Here is a 19308-nt window from a genome sequence, read left to right on the forward strand (position 1 = left end):
AGGACACCATCCTCAAATGGAGTCTAGATGTTGTTTTGGAGGCTCTCACTAAGGCCATGTTTGAGCCTATGCATTCAATAGAGTTGAAGAATCTCTCTATGAAGACAGCCTTTTTGTTAGCCATCACCTCCGCTAAGCAGGTCAGTGAGCTACAGGCTGTGTCGGTGCACAGCTCCTGTATCCGTGGTTGGAACGATGGAAACAGGGTGTCGTTACGAACGAATCCTGCTTTCCTCCCTAAGGTGGTTACAGCTTTCCACTTGAATCTTCAGAGGAGGATCGGAGACTAAACTCCCTCTGCCCGGTTCAGGCATTGAGAAGCTATGTTAGCAGAACGAGAGCTCTGCGTCAGTCAGACCAGCTCTTTGTCTGTTATAGTGTAAGGACCCTGGGACAAGCCCTCTCAGAGCAGCGGCTTTGTGGACACAGTTTTAACTGTGTATACTAATGCCGGCCTACCCCCACCTGGGGGGGTGGCCACACAGTCTACCTAAGGAGTGGCTACGTCATGGGCCCTCTTTAGAGGAGCCTCATTGACTGACATATGCACTGCTGCTAGCTGGGCTACTCTGCATACTTTCACCAGGTTCTACCGACTTAATGTGGTAGATCCCTCTATACCTTCTTTAGGCACAAGAGTCCTTGAGGTTGCACGCTCGCACCACAAACACTAGTTTTGCAGTAGCGAGACATCCCTCGTCTGCTGTCTCCGCTCACACTCCCTCGCAACGGCTTTGGTATACTTTTCCCAAAAGTATTAGTTGGTGGTCATCTTTGAATTGAAAGGGAATGTTAGGTTATGGGTGTAACCCTAGTTCCCTGAAAGAGAAGACGACCGCCAAACCTTGCAAGGTCACATCGGTCACTTCCATGAGTTCAATGCAAAAGAGGAAGTGAGCTCCGTGGAGTGACTGTTTGTTCCCTCGGGAGGCAGGACAGAGGATGTCACTCCTCGGAGGGGCCTATCGGCATCTCTGACATAAAATGCTTAGTAAATACCTGACCTGTGGCAGGCATATCCCAAAAGTATTGGTCGGTGGTCGTCTTCTCTTTCAGGGAACGGGGGTAACATACGTAATCCAGTTTTTTTTTTTAAATAAACTGATAAATCAATAACATGTGTATTTAGTGTTTTTTTTAGGCTACTATAAATAAAAATATGTGAAAATGTGCTCAGAATGTTGGAAATGCAATCCTGTCTATGCTGAGAAACAATGTAACATCTCCAGAACTACAGTACTGTAAGGAAGCAAGAAGTATTCATCGTCACATGTTTTGTAATTAGTGTACCTTTATGTACGGGCACTTAAAGGGTTTGTTATTGCGCAAAAAAGGATTGCTTCCATTAACTTTTAACCTTTTGCAGGATGAATTTAGATAGGAAACAAATTCAAGAAAGGTATCTTTTTGACTGGACAATCATATGTTTATTCATCAACGTTACGCAGGTCAAAATTAATTTTATAATTTTCTTAATTAGATTTAGTACCAATCCATTCTTTAATTTTGACGGACCTCTTACCAGTATTATCTTGCATGTCATCTGACAGCAATACATAAATAGATAAATTCACTAAGGAATTGATGCATTCAGATATGGTGTAATGTGCATAGATACAACCTAAGAACGCAAGTCTTTCTAGTCCTACCGCCTGGAAGCAGGTTTATGTAGTAAATCACACTAAAATTTTCTATTAAAACTTCTGTTACAATTAAAAAAAAAGGGCGAGCACCTTGTTGACAGATATCTTACTGCTACGCCTGCTGTCAAAATTATCTACAAAAATTGATAAGCAGCAAGACGCTCGGTCAGCAGTCACGGGACTACTGACGCACTTACAGAGCCAGCCAATCATAAGAGAGCGTCGAGCCTGGACGTAAACCTTCCAATATGGCAGCTTTCCGGGTAGAGTGCAGAGGCTGGAAATAAATCGGCTTTTAACTACAAAGTATCATCTTGAACATACCGTTTGTTTTACTACAATGTGGCGGGGTTAGGGTGAACGTCTGCAGGCTCCACGGTTTTAATAATGTTAGCAGAGGTAAGGACTGTCTTGATTAAGTGAGGCCTGAGAGTTTGTTTTTGTTCGGCGGTAGTGTCCATACATCAAGACAGTGTGTAAGTAAACACAGGGTGTATGCCTAGGACTCGGAGTGGCTGCAGCACTAGACAGGGCTAGCCAGTTTTAAGCATTTGGCTGCCGCGTTAAGGAGATTGTGCAATTAAAATAGCAGGATTATATATTTATGGCTAACAGTACGTTTTGAATTGGATTGCCAATAAGAGGCGTGAAAAATATTGAACTGTTGCAGAATCATGAGAGACGAGTGTGGAATAGGCACAGGACCAGAAGCGGCACCTAAGATTTGTGATCTATGAACTAAAAGAAATAGGGTGGAAATATTGAAAACGATACCCTTGTAGTCTGAATGAAGTTATAACGTTTGTAACTAATCAGAGGCTTTTCTGATCTGGCGTACTGTATTCGTTGGAGTGTTAAGGTCATTTTAATGTATTGTCTGTATTTACCATCAGATTTAAAGTTAAAATGTTTCCTTTCGCCAGTCAATAACTCTTATAAGCCTAGTCCAGGTTATTGTAATTTGTATGTTTATTTTATTATAGCCTAAGTGATAGACGCTATTACCTTATTTTTTATCATTTTTTTAAATGTAAATATTTATTTAATGTTGGTGTTGCCGTTTTATGGCATTATTAATGCCATGTGACATTAGATTCAAACACACGCATACGTCTTTGTTTGATAGGTTAAATACACAAAGGTTAAGTTTGGTTTTGTGTCCTGGAATATCCACATGAATATCACGTTTCGTACTTTAACAAAGGTTTTAATTTGAAGACTAGTACACGCTCATTTATTTCGTGACATTTAACTAAAGGAAAGTGTCACGTGAGAATAAGTTGATTAGACTGATATCACATCGCATTATTTTATTGATATAAAAAAGTGCTTGCTGTAAAATATTCACATTCCCCCTGCCTGCCATCCCCATCTTTTCAGTATAAGACCGTTTGTTTAAATATTTTTGCCCACGCTTTTTTACTGGCATGTACAACTTTTCGTCACAATATGCACTAAACAATTAATATTTGCGTGTGGGGAGAAAAATCGCAAATCCATATTTGGTGTTAATTAAAAACATATAAGCAGTGCATCTATTTCAAGAGATTGCGAATTGGAGAACATCCATTTATGTATTCATCACCAATGGTGTTTCACAGATTAAAGAGAGTAAGTATTTGTGTTCTAGTTTTGTTTCTATTTTATGTTTTCTTTGTATGTATAAAACCGTCTTATATAGCTAGAAGCTTGTTCACACAAAGTGCTTCATCAATGTTAATCCACTTTGATACTTAATGCAGGCCTAGCTGTTTGAACAGGCTGTTTTCAGCATTTGTTTACTGTATGTCTACTCACCATTCTTTAGAATCCTTTATAACCTGTTGCTGATAATCTTTCTCAATGTTGGCGATTAAAGAAACTGTTTGACACCAACTAAAGCCATGTCTTCCTGAATAGCCATGCCCACAGTTTACAAATTATAACTGAAATACAGAATTGCTGAGTATTGGTGTCAGCCTTCCAAATCAAGGAATACTGACATTATTCAAATCAGTCCTAGTATTCAGATTTGCATATTCTGGTTTTGACAGCTGTTCTGTAGAAAACTCTCAATGCATAAAACACTTTTTTAAAGTGAAAGTTTCATTTTAATTGTGAATTGTTGGACGTGTTAACATCTGACAGGAGTCGGTATTTGAGCATATTGTTTGATGGATAAGTTAGTTCATGCCCATACAGTAGCAGTAGCTCTTATAACACCATGCAAAACTGGAAAATAATATCCACATAGGTCTACTGTATCACAAAGTGGAGTATTCTGTTGACATGTTTTTAGTAGACAGAACAACAACAACAATTTTAGTTAAAAGAATAGGTCTGCTTTGTATCAATCACATTTTATCTGTTTGCTAACCAATGATTTGTTACTCTTAACATGCGTTAGTGTGTCTGCACTTCAATAAAGTCACTAGTATACCTGATAAAGCAGAAGCAATAGGTGTGCACTGGACAATGTCTTACCCATTAAAACAGATAGTTTGTCAGATTTTCCATTGCAGATCTTTTAATGAACTCACTCTGCTTTGTGTTTAATAATAATAATAATAATAATAATAATAATAATAATAATAATAATAATAATAATAATAATGTTAACTGTTTTACAGCGAGCTATTTGAGTTATTATATAATTTGTGGTGCACCAATACACAGGCCTTAAAACATGGTATTATTTTGTTAGGCTTTTTTTTAATTCCTGCATCTGCTCCAGCTGAAACAGTACAGTATACCGTAGCACTGTACCATGTGGCATTTGAACTTTTATAAAATGTACAGTTTAAGACATGAATAAATTAGGGTGGGTTTTCTTTAGACAATTTATCCCTTTGGTAAAGTTATATGTTAAATACAACTATACTGTTTGTCTTCATTTCCTCTGTAGAATGATAATAGTCTGTGCTCAGTTGAATCAATCCATAACATAACAAGAAAGAAGAGTTGTGCCATCTGTAGGCCGATATTTGATGCAAAACAAAATACAGACAACTGCACAGTACTGTCGGGAATATTTAGCCTACAGGATACAATGGTTTTGTTGATACAATTGGCAGTAGTATTTGGCTACAGTGCGTTCTGGCCTTATCAGTATTTAAAATGTTTAGTTTAACATGACCTTGATGAATTCCAAATGTACAGTTAGTCATATGCGTTGTGACTCAGAAGTGTTCTGACGACAGTGTATAACTACAGCAAACTTGCCTATAAAACATTATGAGTTAGCTTATTCCATTCTGTCCAAATGTGTGTTAGAGCTGCAACAAATGATTGCATTCTGTAAATTATCTTCTTTTAAAATACATGCAATTCTCTGGTTGTTCACTATAAATCACTGTAGTTTGAAACATTTGTCCAATGTTTAATTTTACTTGTATAATGGGTCTTGTTATGTACCAGCCAAAATAAGCTTAATGAAGCATTACTGTGACTTAAAAAAAAAAAAAGTGTTGCACTTATACAACATATTTTGATGTGAAGTTACTGTTAATGACAATAAGGTTGCATTTTTGGATTGCTGTTTATTACCAATGTTACCACATACTCTTTATACCTTCCACAAACTTTAAACATATCAGGTACTGTATAACCTACAGCAAACCCTTAGGGGAACAGATTGCATCACAAGCCTATAGGCCTTTATGCTACAAGATAGCACTGTGAGTGGTGGACATGTGTGACACAGGGAATGCTTGGTTTTTGTTCACAAAAAACACATTTCTAGTTTAGTATATAGCAGACCACTTTTCAGAAGTAGTGACAGTGCTTTGACATTGTGTTTCTACATTTCAAGGTGAATGCTGATATGACATACAATACTTAGTGTTAAACTATCCAGTACTGTGCTGCAGTAGCTACTGTATCAAGTGTTTGAAATGTAATTTAACATTAGAGGTCTTTGTTGCCAAGCATTTACACTTTAAGCTTTAATCATGACATGTCATCAGTTTCTGTTCTTTACCAAAACACAGTAATGGGGTGACATTTTCTTATTAAAGAAAGCCTATAATCTTGTGGTTGGTGGCTGGTCTACGCCTACTGGTTTATAGTCGCAATTATTTTCACGAGGATACAGTAAGGAATGTTGTTAGGACTCACTTAAAACTGAATCCATGTCCTGCTATAAAATAGGTACCGTTTAGATATACATTATATTTAATAAATGGCCAGTGCTAGACAGTTATATTTTAGCACTTCACAGCTTAATAAATGTCATTTTCACTGGTATGGAAAGAACTTGAGTATCACAAGACAAACATGAACGTACTGATACAGCTATTACAGAATTTCTATAAATCTGTGGTATAGATAAAATAGACTTAGAATAAACACTAAAAACACTAAAGTCTAGAGCTCTGCCTTTTCAAAACAGAGATATATTTTGAGTAAACAGTTGAATACAGGAAAAATAGCTTTTTTCTTTCTTTTTTTTTATCTCCCAAAGTATATAAAATGTAGAAAATACTGATTTTTTCATTTAACTCCTTCAAAGGGTTGACTGTCCGAATGTCACACTTTTAAATTGTTCATCTGCAGAACCACATCTACAGAGCCCTCCGCATGGTAATTTGAGAACTGCAGTGTCAAGGCTGCTGTCTTCTGATCTTGATCAAGTTCATATTGCCTGAAAAGATAGAACATGTGTTATACTGTAATGTAACCTGTTTGTTGTGTAGGAAAATGAATAGCTTGCTGAACCATGGAGATCTGGAAACCACTTCTTCCAATGTACTTTGTAATGTAGTTACTGTAAATATACTACAGGCCCAGGTTTTGCTGTGTTTTTTTTTTTTTAAGTGGCCATAAAATTGCAAACACCAGTTTATTAAATAGGCCATGGGAGTAACCACTCATTACTTTCTTAAGATATTTATGAAGTGCAGAATTATTTGAGGAAAAAAGTTGCTGACTGTTCATGATCAAAATCTGTTAAAGTTCATGTACAAAAACAGGAAATGGAGTATGGAGTGACTATAGGCCTATATTTTTGTTTTTGGAATCATTCTCATTTCTGGAATAAAATATACTGTATGTTTCTTGAGTGTGTTATGGTCCCAGGTCTACTTGATAAGTCTACAGTACTACTGTAAATGCTCAACTCTCAACTCTTTTTTTTCTGTTATATGTATAGTATTTTGATACAATAACAACTTCCAGAAGACTAGCCAAGCTAGTGAGTTTACCAGCCAGTACGACAGTTCGGTTTCCTGGATTCACAATCACAGGAAATATGTTGCTGTCAGCAAAGTCAATGTAAACTTGTCTCTTAGTGATACTGAAGCAAAACACTTGTGATTAATAATGTATACCATATTTGTCTACTAATTTCAAATGTTTGTTAAAGTCAAATTAAATTGTTTGATTGTTTATTAACATAATTACAGAATGGTTTTGCACTTGCATTCTTGATTTCTGTTAACTACAAAAAAGTACATTACTGTACTATTGAAGTGCATGATAATAACATGTAGTCTACTAATAGTCAAACTGGCTGTGAAATCACATTTTTAATTAAATTATATTCAGTTACTGAATGGGTATACTTTTTTTCTCCAGTTTAGACACAATACTTTTCACAGAGATCTGTTTATATTATTGTTTTTATCAGTTTGCTATCTTTTTAGCAGCCCAATGAACTAATCGGTCCACTAGTTTTGGTTCTGTATTGTACCAGAAGTCTAAGACGGTGTAACAGTTTCAATAGGGGAAACAACATGGTTAACTTGTATAATTGAGTTTAGTACTCTGACGTTAGTAGTGCCACAACAATAAGCTTTACCATTGACGCAGTTGGTAATGAGGATTAATTAATCCTAAAGTAAGTGGCCAGCTGTTCACTGTCCAAAGTCATGTAACAACGTAGCTGCTGATAGTGACTCATCATCTTGTCTTTTTAGAGCTTTTAAGCCAGAAGACTTCAAGTTAATATGCAGGGCGTTATCTAGTGGACTATTAACTTGTTTGTCAGATTCAGTCTATATGCAGTAGTTAAAATACTGCAGCTACAGTATTTCCTGAAGTGTTAACACCTTGGTGACTGTGTAAAGCTTATGAAACTACTGTAACTCGTATCGCTGCAAATTTATTTTAAACATACAGCCTTGTATGGCACTAAAACTAATTAATTACTTATGTAAATGTTTCTACGAAGTGTACTGTAAAGTCATGTATTTCTTGGTATAATTTGTTGTGGTAAAAACTGGAAATAAAGAGCATTGAATCTTAAATATACTCGAGGGGCCATATTTAGCAAATATGTGTGCCGCTGCTATCACTAGTGTAAAAATGACATCGTTAGCAAACCGCTCCGATAGCGCACGAAAACGTGATTTAGAAGTCGGGTCTCATGTGGGCTAAATAGCCAATCATGCACCAAGCCAATCAAAGCACGGTGGGGGGAGTAAGGTTACAACCAATAAGGATTCAACATTCCTTTTAAGAGCACCTGTGCGTCTGCGATAGCGAACGGAGGGTATTTTGAAATAATAAAAAAAGGAAGACAAAAGCTCAACATTTTTTAAAATGTCCAGTAGCCCAAGTGAAGAGGATGACCAAGCCCTTCAAGCAAGGCTACACATTTTTTAAATGTCCAGTAGCCCAAGTGAAGAGGATGACCAAGCCCTTCAAGCAAGGCTACACATTTTTTAAATGTCCAGTAGCCCAAGTGAAGAGGATGACCAAGCCCTTCAAGCAAGGCTACACATTTTTAAAATGTCCAGTAGCCCAAGTGAAGAGGATGACCAAGCCCTTCAAGCAAGGCTACACATTTTTAAAATGTCCAGTAGCCCAAGTGAAGAGGATGACCAAGCCCTTCAAGCAAGGCTACACATTTTTAAAATGTCCAGTAGCCCAAGTGAAGAGGATGACCAAGCCCTTCAAGCAAGGCTACACATTTTTAAAATATCCAGTAGCCCAAGTGAAGAGGATGACCAAGCCCTTCAAGCAAGGCTACACATTTTTAAAATGTCCAGTAGCCCAAGTGAAGAGGATGACCAAGCCCTTCAAGCAAGGCTACACATTTTTAAAATGTCCAGTAGCCCAAGTGAAGAGGATGACCAAGCCCTTCAAGCAAGGCTACACATTTTTAAAATGTCCAGTAGCCCAAGTGAAGAGGATGACCAAGCCCTTCAAGCAAGGCTACACATTTTTAAAATGTCCAGTAGCCCAAGTGAAGAGGATGACCAAGCCCTTCAAGCAAGGCTACACATTTATAAAATGTCCAGTAGCCCAAGTGAAGAGGATGACCAAGCCCTACAAGCAAGGCTAGGCATTTTTTAGCAGCCTGGAGGGGGAAAGTGAATACGAAATTTAAAAAGTGGTCAGAATGCGTACCTGCGTACCAGTTATGTGAACCCCTGCCCATAATGCTTTGTCTGACCTGCCTGGCACTTGCAGCATCTGCTAACCTTCTGAGGAGTGTACTATTGTGTTCCCCCAGAGACATCCAGACATCGGAAGCACATTTTGAGGATTCTAAATGTTCGCTCAATTACAGTACGAATACATTTAAAGGTACAGTTCTACCTCTGTTCGACAGGGATTGTGGAGTTGATCAGCGATGTCTAGCCACCGCTTTAGTGGATACCCGTTGTCGCCTGTCAACCAGCCTCTTAGACTGTCATCCCGCTGAAACGCAGCTGCCACCTGCAAATTAGCGAGGATAAACAAGTCATGAGTGGAGCAACCATAGTTTGCATACACTTTTGTGATGTAGTTGTTGGCATCACAGATCACACACTACTTGCACGTTGACAGAATAGGTTCCAATACAATTTACATAGAAGTGCCTATTCTGTGTTGGTGTGCATACCTTAGTGCTACAGGCAAACAGTGAGCTCTCCACAAGTCTCCTTCCAGGTCAGCCTGAATCAGTTGTCAGTGATTGTTTGTCAGTTGAGGCAAAACTGCTGCATACATTGTGTGTCAGACAGGCTCAGAAAAGACAGATGACTCCTGAATATTTGGGGACGTCTCCTCCTCCTCTCTGTCTGGCCACGTGGAAATTATTATTATTATTATTATTATTATTATTATTATTATTTATTTCTTAGACTTACAATTGTTACAAAATCACAGTACAGAGTATCACATTAATCCAGTGCGCACTCCATATTTCTTTTATTTCTCTCTTTTCTCACTCTTTTCATTGCCTGCTTCCCTGGTAGGTTCATCTGTATTTATAGTCAACCATGTAATTTGCTCACAGTTTAGACCTGGTTTTCACATGTCAACTGAAATGCAAATGCTAACACTGACGATGGTTTGCTACATTTGTATGTAAATGAGGACACTCCCTTAAAGTTCAGCCCATGTCCAGTGCTAACGCTGACTTGCCGAGTGGGCACTAAAACATGGTTGCTAAATCACATATGTGGGCAAAGTCTGTTAGCAAAAGTGTTTTGCGATTGCCTTAGGTGTTTGTGAATGTTGCTAAGTAGGGCCTGAGCTGTTGGCATGCAAAGATATACTGTAGCACTGAATGTGTGATTTTCTGAGAAGGTTATTTCTCCAATTCAAAGGCCTAGGGTATATGCTAAAGTAACACTACACTATTAGCACTGTTTGATATAGGGGGTGGGAACTAACTTCATAATGTCAATTTCCATGGTCTAAGTCAATGTTTCTCAAATGAGAACAATCCTCAACAAAGTTTGTAAAATGTATATATTTCTCATCACATCCAGTAGGCCTGCTATTTCATTTTTTTTCCTTGTGCTATTTTTAAAGTAGCAACAATCCCATGTGCTAGTCCTAACTTGAATGTTTTAATAATAATAAATCATGTTTTAGATTTCTAATGTCTAATTTTGTGTTTTATTTAGGTTTGTATGCTTCCAGTTTTATTAATGACACATTCTCTGTGTTGTGTTTTGTTTCAGACCAGTCTTTCCATATGGGGATGGGGAGGCCTTGGTGTTGTGCTTTTTCTTATAACATTTGGACCTTTTGCAATATTTTATTTAGCATTTTATATCCTGTGCTTCGCTGGTGGGTAAGTATGTCAGTCACATTATTCATAATAGGTTATGTCCTTGTCTAAATGTTTGTTTGTATGGCTGGGGGACCTCAACACATTACAAAGTGAAAAAACTCACTGTATGGCTCCAGACTACAGCATTATAATGAGGGAGCACTGTGATTAAGGAACATATCTGTGGTTTATTATATTTATTTTCAATTTGTTGTAGTTCTACAGAATAGCTTTGACACAGTCTTTATGTCTTTACACTGTCAATTTGCATAAAGCGTGCTTACATGAATCAAAAGTGATGTTTGTTATATAAGTTACATTTACAGTGTAGGTTGTGTGATAATGTACTAATGAAGGGAACTGTATGTTGGGAATATTGATTAGTTGTCTTCATTTTGTAACTAGTGATGTATTTAATGAATGTCAGGCAGTTTGACCATGCATCTGGGATTCCTGATCTGGGTGAAATAAGTGACCTTTCAGCTCATTCCCTATGCTCCCTAAGACTTTCATTTAGTTAGCCTCTGTGGCTAAAGTAATTCCATTTTTTTTGTCATACTGGGAAAAACTTAAGCCACACCAAAGAATGTTAAAGAAAACTGTATAACTGTTTTATTGTACACAATACAATAAACAGAATGATCCTTATGTCACATTGGCATAACTAAAGAAGCTAAATATGCACAGACTTTGAAATGTTAGGCCTGTTAATGTTAGGCCTGTTAAAACTGTTAATGCAACTGTTAATGCAAATAAAAACACCTATATTAGTTTTTTGCAAATGTTGCATCTTTCGAAACAGCGGCGTCCGCTCACTGTTTATAATTGGAACTTCCGTCCTCCCTCCATACATAACGTTTTTACTTATGTTACGTAATAACATTAGTGTTTTCATTGGCCGAAATAAAAGGAAATAAAACCTATATTGATTAATCAAGCCGCACACGTTCAAAGTAATCATGCGGTCAGTCTTGCTGTACGATCACTTGTGGTTCCCAAACTTTTTCAATGTAGGGACCACCTTGGTGTTTGAATTTTTCCCATGGACCACTTGCCACGCATTTTTTCACAACAGCATTTTAAAACGAATTTGTATGTGTATATGTATAAGTACATGTAGAAAGTAAAGTATTTATATAACATACCTAACTTCATGAGATTCCTGGGCTTGAATCTTCACTACCAGGTCATCAAGGAATGTTGTCATTCTGTGCATTGAAAGTTGCTCATGACAAAATGTTTTATGTCTCTTGTTAATTTTTTTCACTTTCTGAATGCTTTGTAGATAAATGGCATCTCGATTTTGCAGGCTTAAGAGTTTTGTTTGACAAAACCTCCTGACAAATAATGCACTGGGGCTTGAGTCATTCTCGGATCCAGTAAATGTAAATACCAGTGCTGGTCCCCTGCAACAGTCGATTTTAGGATTTATAGCATTTTAGTTAAATATGACGGCGCTAAGAACAGACAGTAAACATTACATCCAGAAGTAGTCTTAATAGAATTTCCTTTTGGTATATCGTCTCAGGGGTGTGCAATTTTTGAAAAAAAGTTCTTGTCCAAAGGACAAAATGCTAGAAAATGGTACTTAAAAATCTACTTGCTCCCTCCCCATTGCAAAACAATTAAAAGGATATGTGTATTTGTGTACTCTATATATATTTTTGCTTTGAGGTTTAGAATTACGCATTATTTTTTTCCATTTGTATGTGCAAGACTTGCAGTTAAGAGTTTTCAGGACCTTATCCTGAAACAGGTTCCTTGTCAGTGTTTTTTTTTTTTTTTTTTTTTTTTCTTGCAACAGAATGTTGTGACAATAATAAGAAAAGTACTTGTAATGGTAAAACTTGTTGTCCCTCACACAAATCTTGCTGTCCTGGGCGTCAGGCGATGTGAATTGCACACCTCTGTGTGAGATATTAAACCTGGCTGAATAAATCTATATAATAACATGGAGCTGAAATAGATCATTCACACTGAAGTTTGCTCACAGACCACAGGTTGTAAACCGCTGCTCTAATTGATTTCATGATATAATTTAATTAAAATAGGCTCTTATTGCCTGCTGTTTAAAGCTGTTTCTTGTCATGACAAACATTTTGTTGTATATTTATAGAATGAACTGTAACATGAAAGCAGATCATGTGAAAACAGTTGACTAGATCTCAATAACCTGCTCAGAAAACATAAATGTATTGTTTAAGATGTTCAGAAGTGTCTTTTCCTCCTCACAAGAATAATTAAATGATTTACATATTTTGCAGCTGTTTTGCAGTTACTCTTTTATTTGGAAAAACAAACTCTGAAAAATATCTGGAAAAGTGTGAACACTCCTTTCTTCCTGCAACACAATCCGGCATACCCAAGGTAGGCTTCTGTAAACAAAACAGATTTTTTGTTTATAAGTTTATAACAAGGTTAATGTCCTGAAGACTGACATGTTATTTAAATCTGCTGTGTCCCACATTCATGTTCAAGTTTTAGTGTGCTAACTAACCAAACTAAACCAAAACACAGCTTCAATAGAAACTCTGCTTTGTCCGAATTTGTCCTGGCATCCGTCCAGAACCTGAGCATATGCACACTCAGCCTCGCACTCTGAATGCAGTACATGCTGTAAATACATTCAGTATAGTACTGTAGTTAATGACAACAGTTTATAAACACAAAAGTTGTTTTCAGTGTATAAAAAGTACAGCTGTACTGCAGTGATCAAAAAAAAAAAAGTTTTCAATTGAAGTGTATTGGCCTTGTTGTTCTTCTAAAATCCCTTTTAAGGGGAATACACATAGACCTGGCTGAATCACCATTTAGTTAATATTGCATTGACCACCTTACAAAAAAATGGGGGCGGCACTGTGCCTTTTAAATATTGATACAGGACACAGTAGCCTCAGGTAATTTTCTTAAGGTGAAGCCTAGGTGTATTATCTAGCAGGAAATAAGTATCAGCATGTCAGCAGAGGAGGGTATTAGTGCTATTCTGTACAGCTGTGTGCCATACACACTGTAGCCACACAAGTAAACTGCAGACAAACTTTAAGTTAAATACTATTATTCTTTACATTGTTGACTTTCACCATAAAGTTTAGGGAAAATATTAGAGTTGCATTATGCAACATTATAATTTAATAAAGGAATATTTTATTTATTTATTTTTATTTATTTATTTATTTTAGACCTTGGAAGAAATGAAACAAGAAAGTAGGCAAATAAAAATAGACAGAAGACTGACTGGTGCCAGCATCATTGATGAACCTTTACAGCAGGCAAGTTTGAAAAAGCTCTAAATTGTAATTTACTAATGGAATACAGTATTCCTGTTTTTCATCAAAAAGTTTAAAATCACAAACCTTGCTGCTGAAGACAACTTCAAGAAGCCTTTAGTTCATTATCGCACAAGGACTTTTTGCATCCTCTACGTGATGCTAAAACAAGACTGATTTGATTATTAGTCTCACCTTCAAACCTTGTGTGAACTTCACTGCTGACCATTGTCTTGTGATGAGCTGGTTGAGTTGCTGCTGTTTAAAGATATGCATAGTCTGGTGTTTTTTATTGTATTTATTTGTTTACCAACAGAGGGCACATTAACATAAATCAACTGATTTCTTTGAGTTTCAATAGTACATTAGTGTAATACAATGATGGCATTTCTCTTTCCCCACTATTTAAAGAAAATAAAACAATAACAAAATACAACTACACCAGCACATCACTGTCTGCTGGGAAGCTCACACAGGTATTGCAGGTGAGAATAATGACTACATTAGTCTTACACTCTAACCTTTTAGAACCTTTAGTCTCCCATATTTGTACAAGCAACTCAATTGGTTTCTTACCTCGTATGATGCTTGGGTCAGGAGAAAAACAAAACAATCTCTTTCCCAGAGATCAATGATATAATCCTATTTGGTGCCAAAGTCTGAGCCGCCTCTATATTTAAAAAAACAAACAAACAAAAAAATAATTTTGTTGTCAAAGTTACCCTCAAAAAATTGTGTGTGGAGTTCATCATTCTACGAAGAAACCATACTACAGGTAATCTTCGTCTTCTTGCTTCGTATGGTGAACTCCACACACCGAGTGAACTCTACCATAGGAAGTATACAAAGGGTGGTAGGTCACATGTTAGTGCAAGAAGACACAAATAACAGAGAGACCAAAGGTAGGCAGAGAGCAAGACACATTTAAGTTGTAATGTTTTATAAGCCCAGGTAGCAGCATTGCAGATACCTTGAATTGAGACAGATTTTAATTTTGCCCATGTAGTAGCCACGCCCCTCACCGAGTGGGCTTTGATAGGTCCTATCCTAAGTGGCGCATCTGGTAAAGGCGCTCCGCGTGGACTACAGGATGTGCCCTATAGTCTGGACATCGCGAGTTTGAGTCCAGGCTATTCCTTTGCCGACCGAGGACGGGTGCTCCCAGGGGGCAGTGCTCAATTGGCCGAGCGCCGCCCGGGGGGGTGGGGGGGAGGGAGCGTTAGGTTGGCCAGGGTGTCCTCGGCTCACCATGCACCAGCGACCCCTGTAGTCTGGCCGGGCGCCTGCGGGCTTGCCTGTAAGCTGCCCAGGAGCTGCGTTGTCCTCTGACGCTGTAGCTCTGGGTGGCTGCATGGTGAGTCTGCAGTGTGTAAAAAAGCGGTCGGCTGACGGCACACGCTTCGGAGGACAGCGTGAGCTCATCTTCGCTGCTCCCGAGTCAGCGCAGGGGTAGTAGCGGTGGGCTGAGCCTAAAAATAATTGGACATTATTAAATTAGGGAGAAAATAATAAAAAATAATAATTGGCGACCGCTAAATTAAAAAAGAAAAAAAAGAGAGAAATGGTCTGTAGACAGGTTTGCCCTGAGTTTGTCAGCTTAAAAAGACACAAAAAGCTGTCCTGATTTCCTGCTATTGATAGACCATTGAATGTAAAAATTCAGCGCTCTCTGGACATCAATTAGGTGGTGTCTGGCCTCCTTCTGATTTATGGCAAAGTTATGATCTATCCATATGGAACTTTGTCCCTCCCCCAATTATTTAGTATTGTTGTCCAAATTTCTCCTGTGTATGCATGGGCACGGACAGTAGAAAGTTGGCGTTCGCATACTTGTGTTTTGATTTTGTTTGTATATATAAAAAATAAAATAAAAAGTTAATATATTTTACTTTCTTTCCTCCTGGCTTTTAGCTAGTTATTTTCCTGGTTTCTGTCAGTGTGTTTTTGTACACATGCCTTCTGTTTGTTCTTAGTGTGGTTCCCCTCCTTCATCGTCTTGTGTTGGAGAGTTATGTCTAATGTGTGTTGACATGTCGGACACGCTGACACAAAGGGGAAGGGCTCCTTCACCCCCCAGTTCTGTGTTCTGACAAGACTCGCTCTTCATCTTCATCAAGAGCAACAACTAAAAGACCAAGCAGTTCCAGGGAGCAGCATAGCACTGGCAGGTCTCTCCTGAAAAAGAGAACTAATAAATCCACACATTCCCTCGACAGCCAGGAGAAAGACGCGCCTGCCAAAACAGTGGTGGCCATTGCTGAGATTCCAACTGGGGCTGCTCAGCCGACTCCTGCACAGGTAATGATGCCCCCGGTAACCAAATATCTTTTCTTTTGTGGCTGCGGGAGTTTAAGGACTTGAGACAGGCTCTACCTCCCCAGCATGTAGCCCTGGTCATGGTTTCTAGTACCGCAACATCCTTCAGTTTACAAGAGCAATAATACTCGGCAGATGCCCCTAGCCTGGGAAGCGATGATGTCAGGGACTCCACCCGTGAGGATGACATTTCGGTGGATTTAGAGGGCACTTCACCTGTATACACAAATTCAGAGGTGGTTCTGAGAAGGATGTTATCCTCTCTAAATGTTAATACCCAGACTTATACTGATGAGGAGAATTTCCTAAGCATCATAGATGTATAGAAGGATAGAAAAGCCTGTGAGGGGTCCCCTTCCATGAGGCCTGGAGGCCTGTTGAGGCTATGTGGAGAAAACCTGAAGTCCGGCGGCCCATTGAGGCTATGTGGAGAAAACCTGCATACTCATCACCACATCTCCCCAGAGTAGATACATTCTGTAGAGTACCTGCAAGCCATCATCTTTTCAAGCAGATCATCTTTTTAAGGTGGATACCTTTATGGCTATAGTAGCCACTGGTGCATCCTCCAAATACTCTGCACCAGATCAGGCAAACAGGAAGATTGATACCTTCTTGAAGAGAGACTACTCCGCATCCACTTGCAACAATCTAATAATCAAATAAATGCTACCAAGTATCAACACAAACTGTGGTGCTTGCTTCCCTGCAGACACCTACCCCGGAGAGTATTGAACTGGCCATGCAGCTTGCAGAACAGGGAAAAAATGCTGCAAAGATTCATTTGCAGGCAGCGTGCGAAAGCATTGACACCAGTATTAGGGTGGTGGCAAATGCTGTCTGTGCTAGATGGTGCCTGGAAATGAAAACATCCTCCTTAACCTCTGACACAGTAAAAAAAATACTGCAGTACCGTTTCAGGGGGACTTGCTATATGGCACTGATATCAAAGATTCCCTGGCACAGATGAAGGAGGCAAGACAGGCCATCAAATTCTGCTCAACAGTGGAGAGAGGTGCATCCTCCAGTAGGGGAGGACAGGCCCAGTTTCAACTTGGCTAGAATATCCAGGCCATATGGATCCTTCCGTGACTGTAATAGAGGAAGAAGTAGGCCCTACATTTTCTAAAAAAACTAGAAGAAAATAACTAAAAAAGTTGTACGGTCATGGGGCTCGTACAACACAGCTACAGAATACTGTTCTGGTATCAACCACCATCAACAGGCATCATCCGAACACTACTGGACTGGTCACGCCCACAGGGGGTATTTCTACAGGAGGAGATAAATTCCATGCTCCTTGCCATAGAAAGGGTCTCCTCATTTTCTCAAGGGCAGGTGTTTCTCCAGGTATTTCTTAATTCACAAAAAGAACCAGAAATTCAGACCCATTCTAGACCTCGGGAGTGAACAAATACATTCAGGCAGATAGGTTCAAGATGGTATCACTGGCTGGTTTCTATAGACCTGAAGGATGCATACTTCCATCTCCACATACACAAAGATTTCAGGAAATACCTCTGGTTTGCCATGAGGGACTGTCAGTACCAGTTCAAGTTGCTTCCTTTCGGGATCTCCACAGCCCCCAGGGTGTTCACCAAGGTAATGGCCAAAGTGGCAGCTCCATTCCAGAGCATGGGCATTCACGTTTACCCATACACAGACGATTGGTTAGTTCATGACCTATCAAAGCCCACCCGGTGACGGGCGTGGTTACTACATGGACAACATTAAAATCCGTCCCAATTCAAGGTATCTACAATGCTGCTACCTGGGCCTCTTTTTCGAGACTTTATATAAAACATTATAACTTAAATGTGTCTTGCAATCTGCCTACATTTGCTCAGTCTGTGTTATCTGTGTCTTCTTGCACTAACATGTGACCTACCACCCTTTGTATACTTCCTATGGTAGAGTTCACTCGGTGTGTGGAGTTCATCATATGAGGTAAGATTACCTGTAGTATGGTTTCTTCGTAGAATGATGAACTCCAGACACACCTATATCCCACCCTCCTTCCCCCTTTTTCTTCCACTGAATTTTTTGGGGGATATTTGGACAACACAACAAAATGACAACAAAATGGTGCTAAAAAGGATTATATCAAGGATCTCTGGGAAAGATTTGTTTTGTTTTTCTTCTGACCCAAGCAACATGGAGAGTGGGAGTTCACTCGGTGTGTAGAGATCATCATTCTACGAAGAAACCGTATTAAAGGTAATATTTGTCTTTTCCACCTCCTGAAATCCTGGTTCTAATAGTTTAAACTGGTGGATAGAAAAATTAAAAATCAGAGATTCATGTGCTAGTGTGTGCCTGTTACATTCTGTGCCATCATGTGCATCGTCTGCTTGAAACAAATGTAATATAAATGGTTGGCAACTTAGCAATTCATTAACATTTTGACTTCAGTAACCTTGAGCGTCATTGTTCATTTAGGAATACAGAAGGCACAGATATTATTTTAGTCTATTTCTATTATAGTAATGTTCTTAATGATTTCGTTAGAATACTATCAGAAAATATAATGCAGGTAGACCAAAATTGAATCTATATTTCTGAATTGCAGAAGTATGAACAGCAATGGTATTTTGTATTGGCTGAACAATTTACTTTATGTATCATACAGGTAATTCAGTTTGCCCTGAGAGACTACATCCAGTACTGGTATTACACACTAAGTGATGAAGAATCTTTTCTTCTTGAAATCCGACAAACAGTACAAAATGCCCTTGTCCAGTTTTCTACTAGGTATGTTTTAATTTAAAGCTTTAATTATCTTTTGTCCTGTGTAAACTGTGGTGTTACATATTAACACTAGAAGTACCGCAGTTATACTCATACCTAAAACCGCCGCCAGCAGTCATTATGACGGTTACATTTTAAACAACATCTATATTAAAATGAAAGACAAACTATAGGATACAACTCAAGTGTTATTCAAGCACGTGATCTCAAACATCTGCACAGAACAGACTTGTATATATAAAAAGAAATAGAACATTGTAGGTTATATCCAAAATAAAAACATGTATTGTAAAAGGCAGTCAAAATGACTAGGTTCTAGGTGGGCGGAATTATAACTTACTTATTTTCGTGATCTTTCAAACGCCGT

The 19308-nt window shown here is 38.5% G+C and overlaps 1 protein-coding gene across 4 annotated transcripts in view; it reads left to right on the forward strand.

Annotated features, from left to right (window-relative positions):
- The first annotated feature begins 1821 nt into the window (after positions 1-1821).
- The window catches only part of LOC117400441 (sorting nexin-13), a 34456-nt gene continuing 16969 nt past the window's right edge, over positions 1822-19308 (forward strand). For 2 of the 4 annotated variants that reach the window (XM_034000418.3, XM_034000420.3), the window contains exons 1-5: positions 1822-3254; positions 10520-10632; positions 12876-12978; positions 13791-13880; positions 18823-18944. In XM_034000418.3, the coding sequence (XP_033856309.1) occupies positions 3216-3254; positions 10520-10632; positions 12876-12978; positions 13791-13880; positions 18823-18944 (467 nt within the window). In that variant the 5' untranslated portion in view covers positions 1822-3215. Of the gene's footprint in view, positions 3255-10519; positions 10633-12875; positions 12979-13790; positions 13881-18357; positions 18411-18822; positions 18945-19308 lie in introns of those variants that run through there. The other 2 variants (XM_034000419.3, XM_034000421.3) reach the window with 2 other exon arrangements.

This window comes from Acipenser ruthenus, chromosome 4, assembly GCF_902713425.1.
Source record: "Acipenser ruthenus chromosome 4, fAciRut3.2 maternal haplotype, whole genome shotgun sequence".
NCBI lineage: Eukaryota > Metazoa > Chordata > Actinopteri > Acipenseriformes > Acipenseridae > Acipenser > Acipenser ruthenus.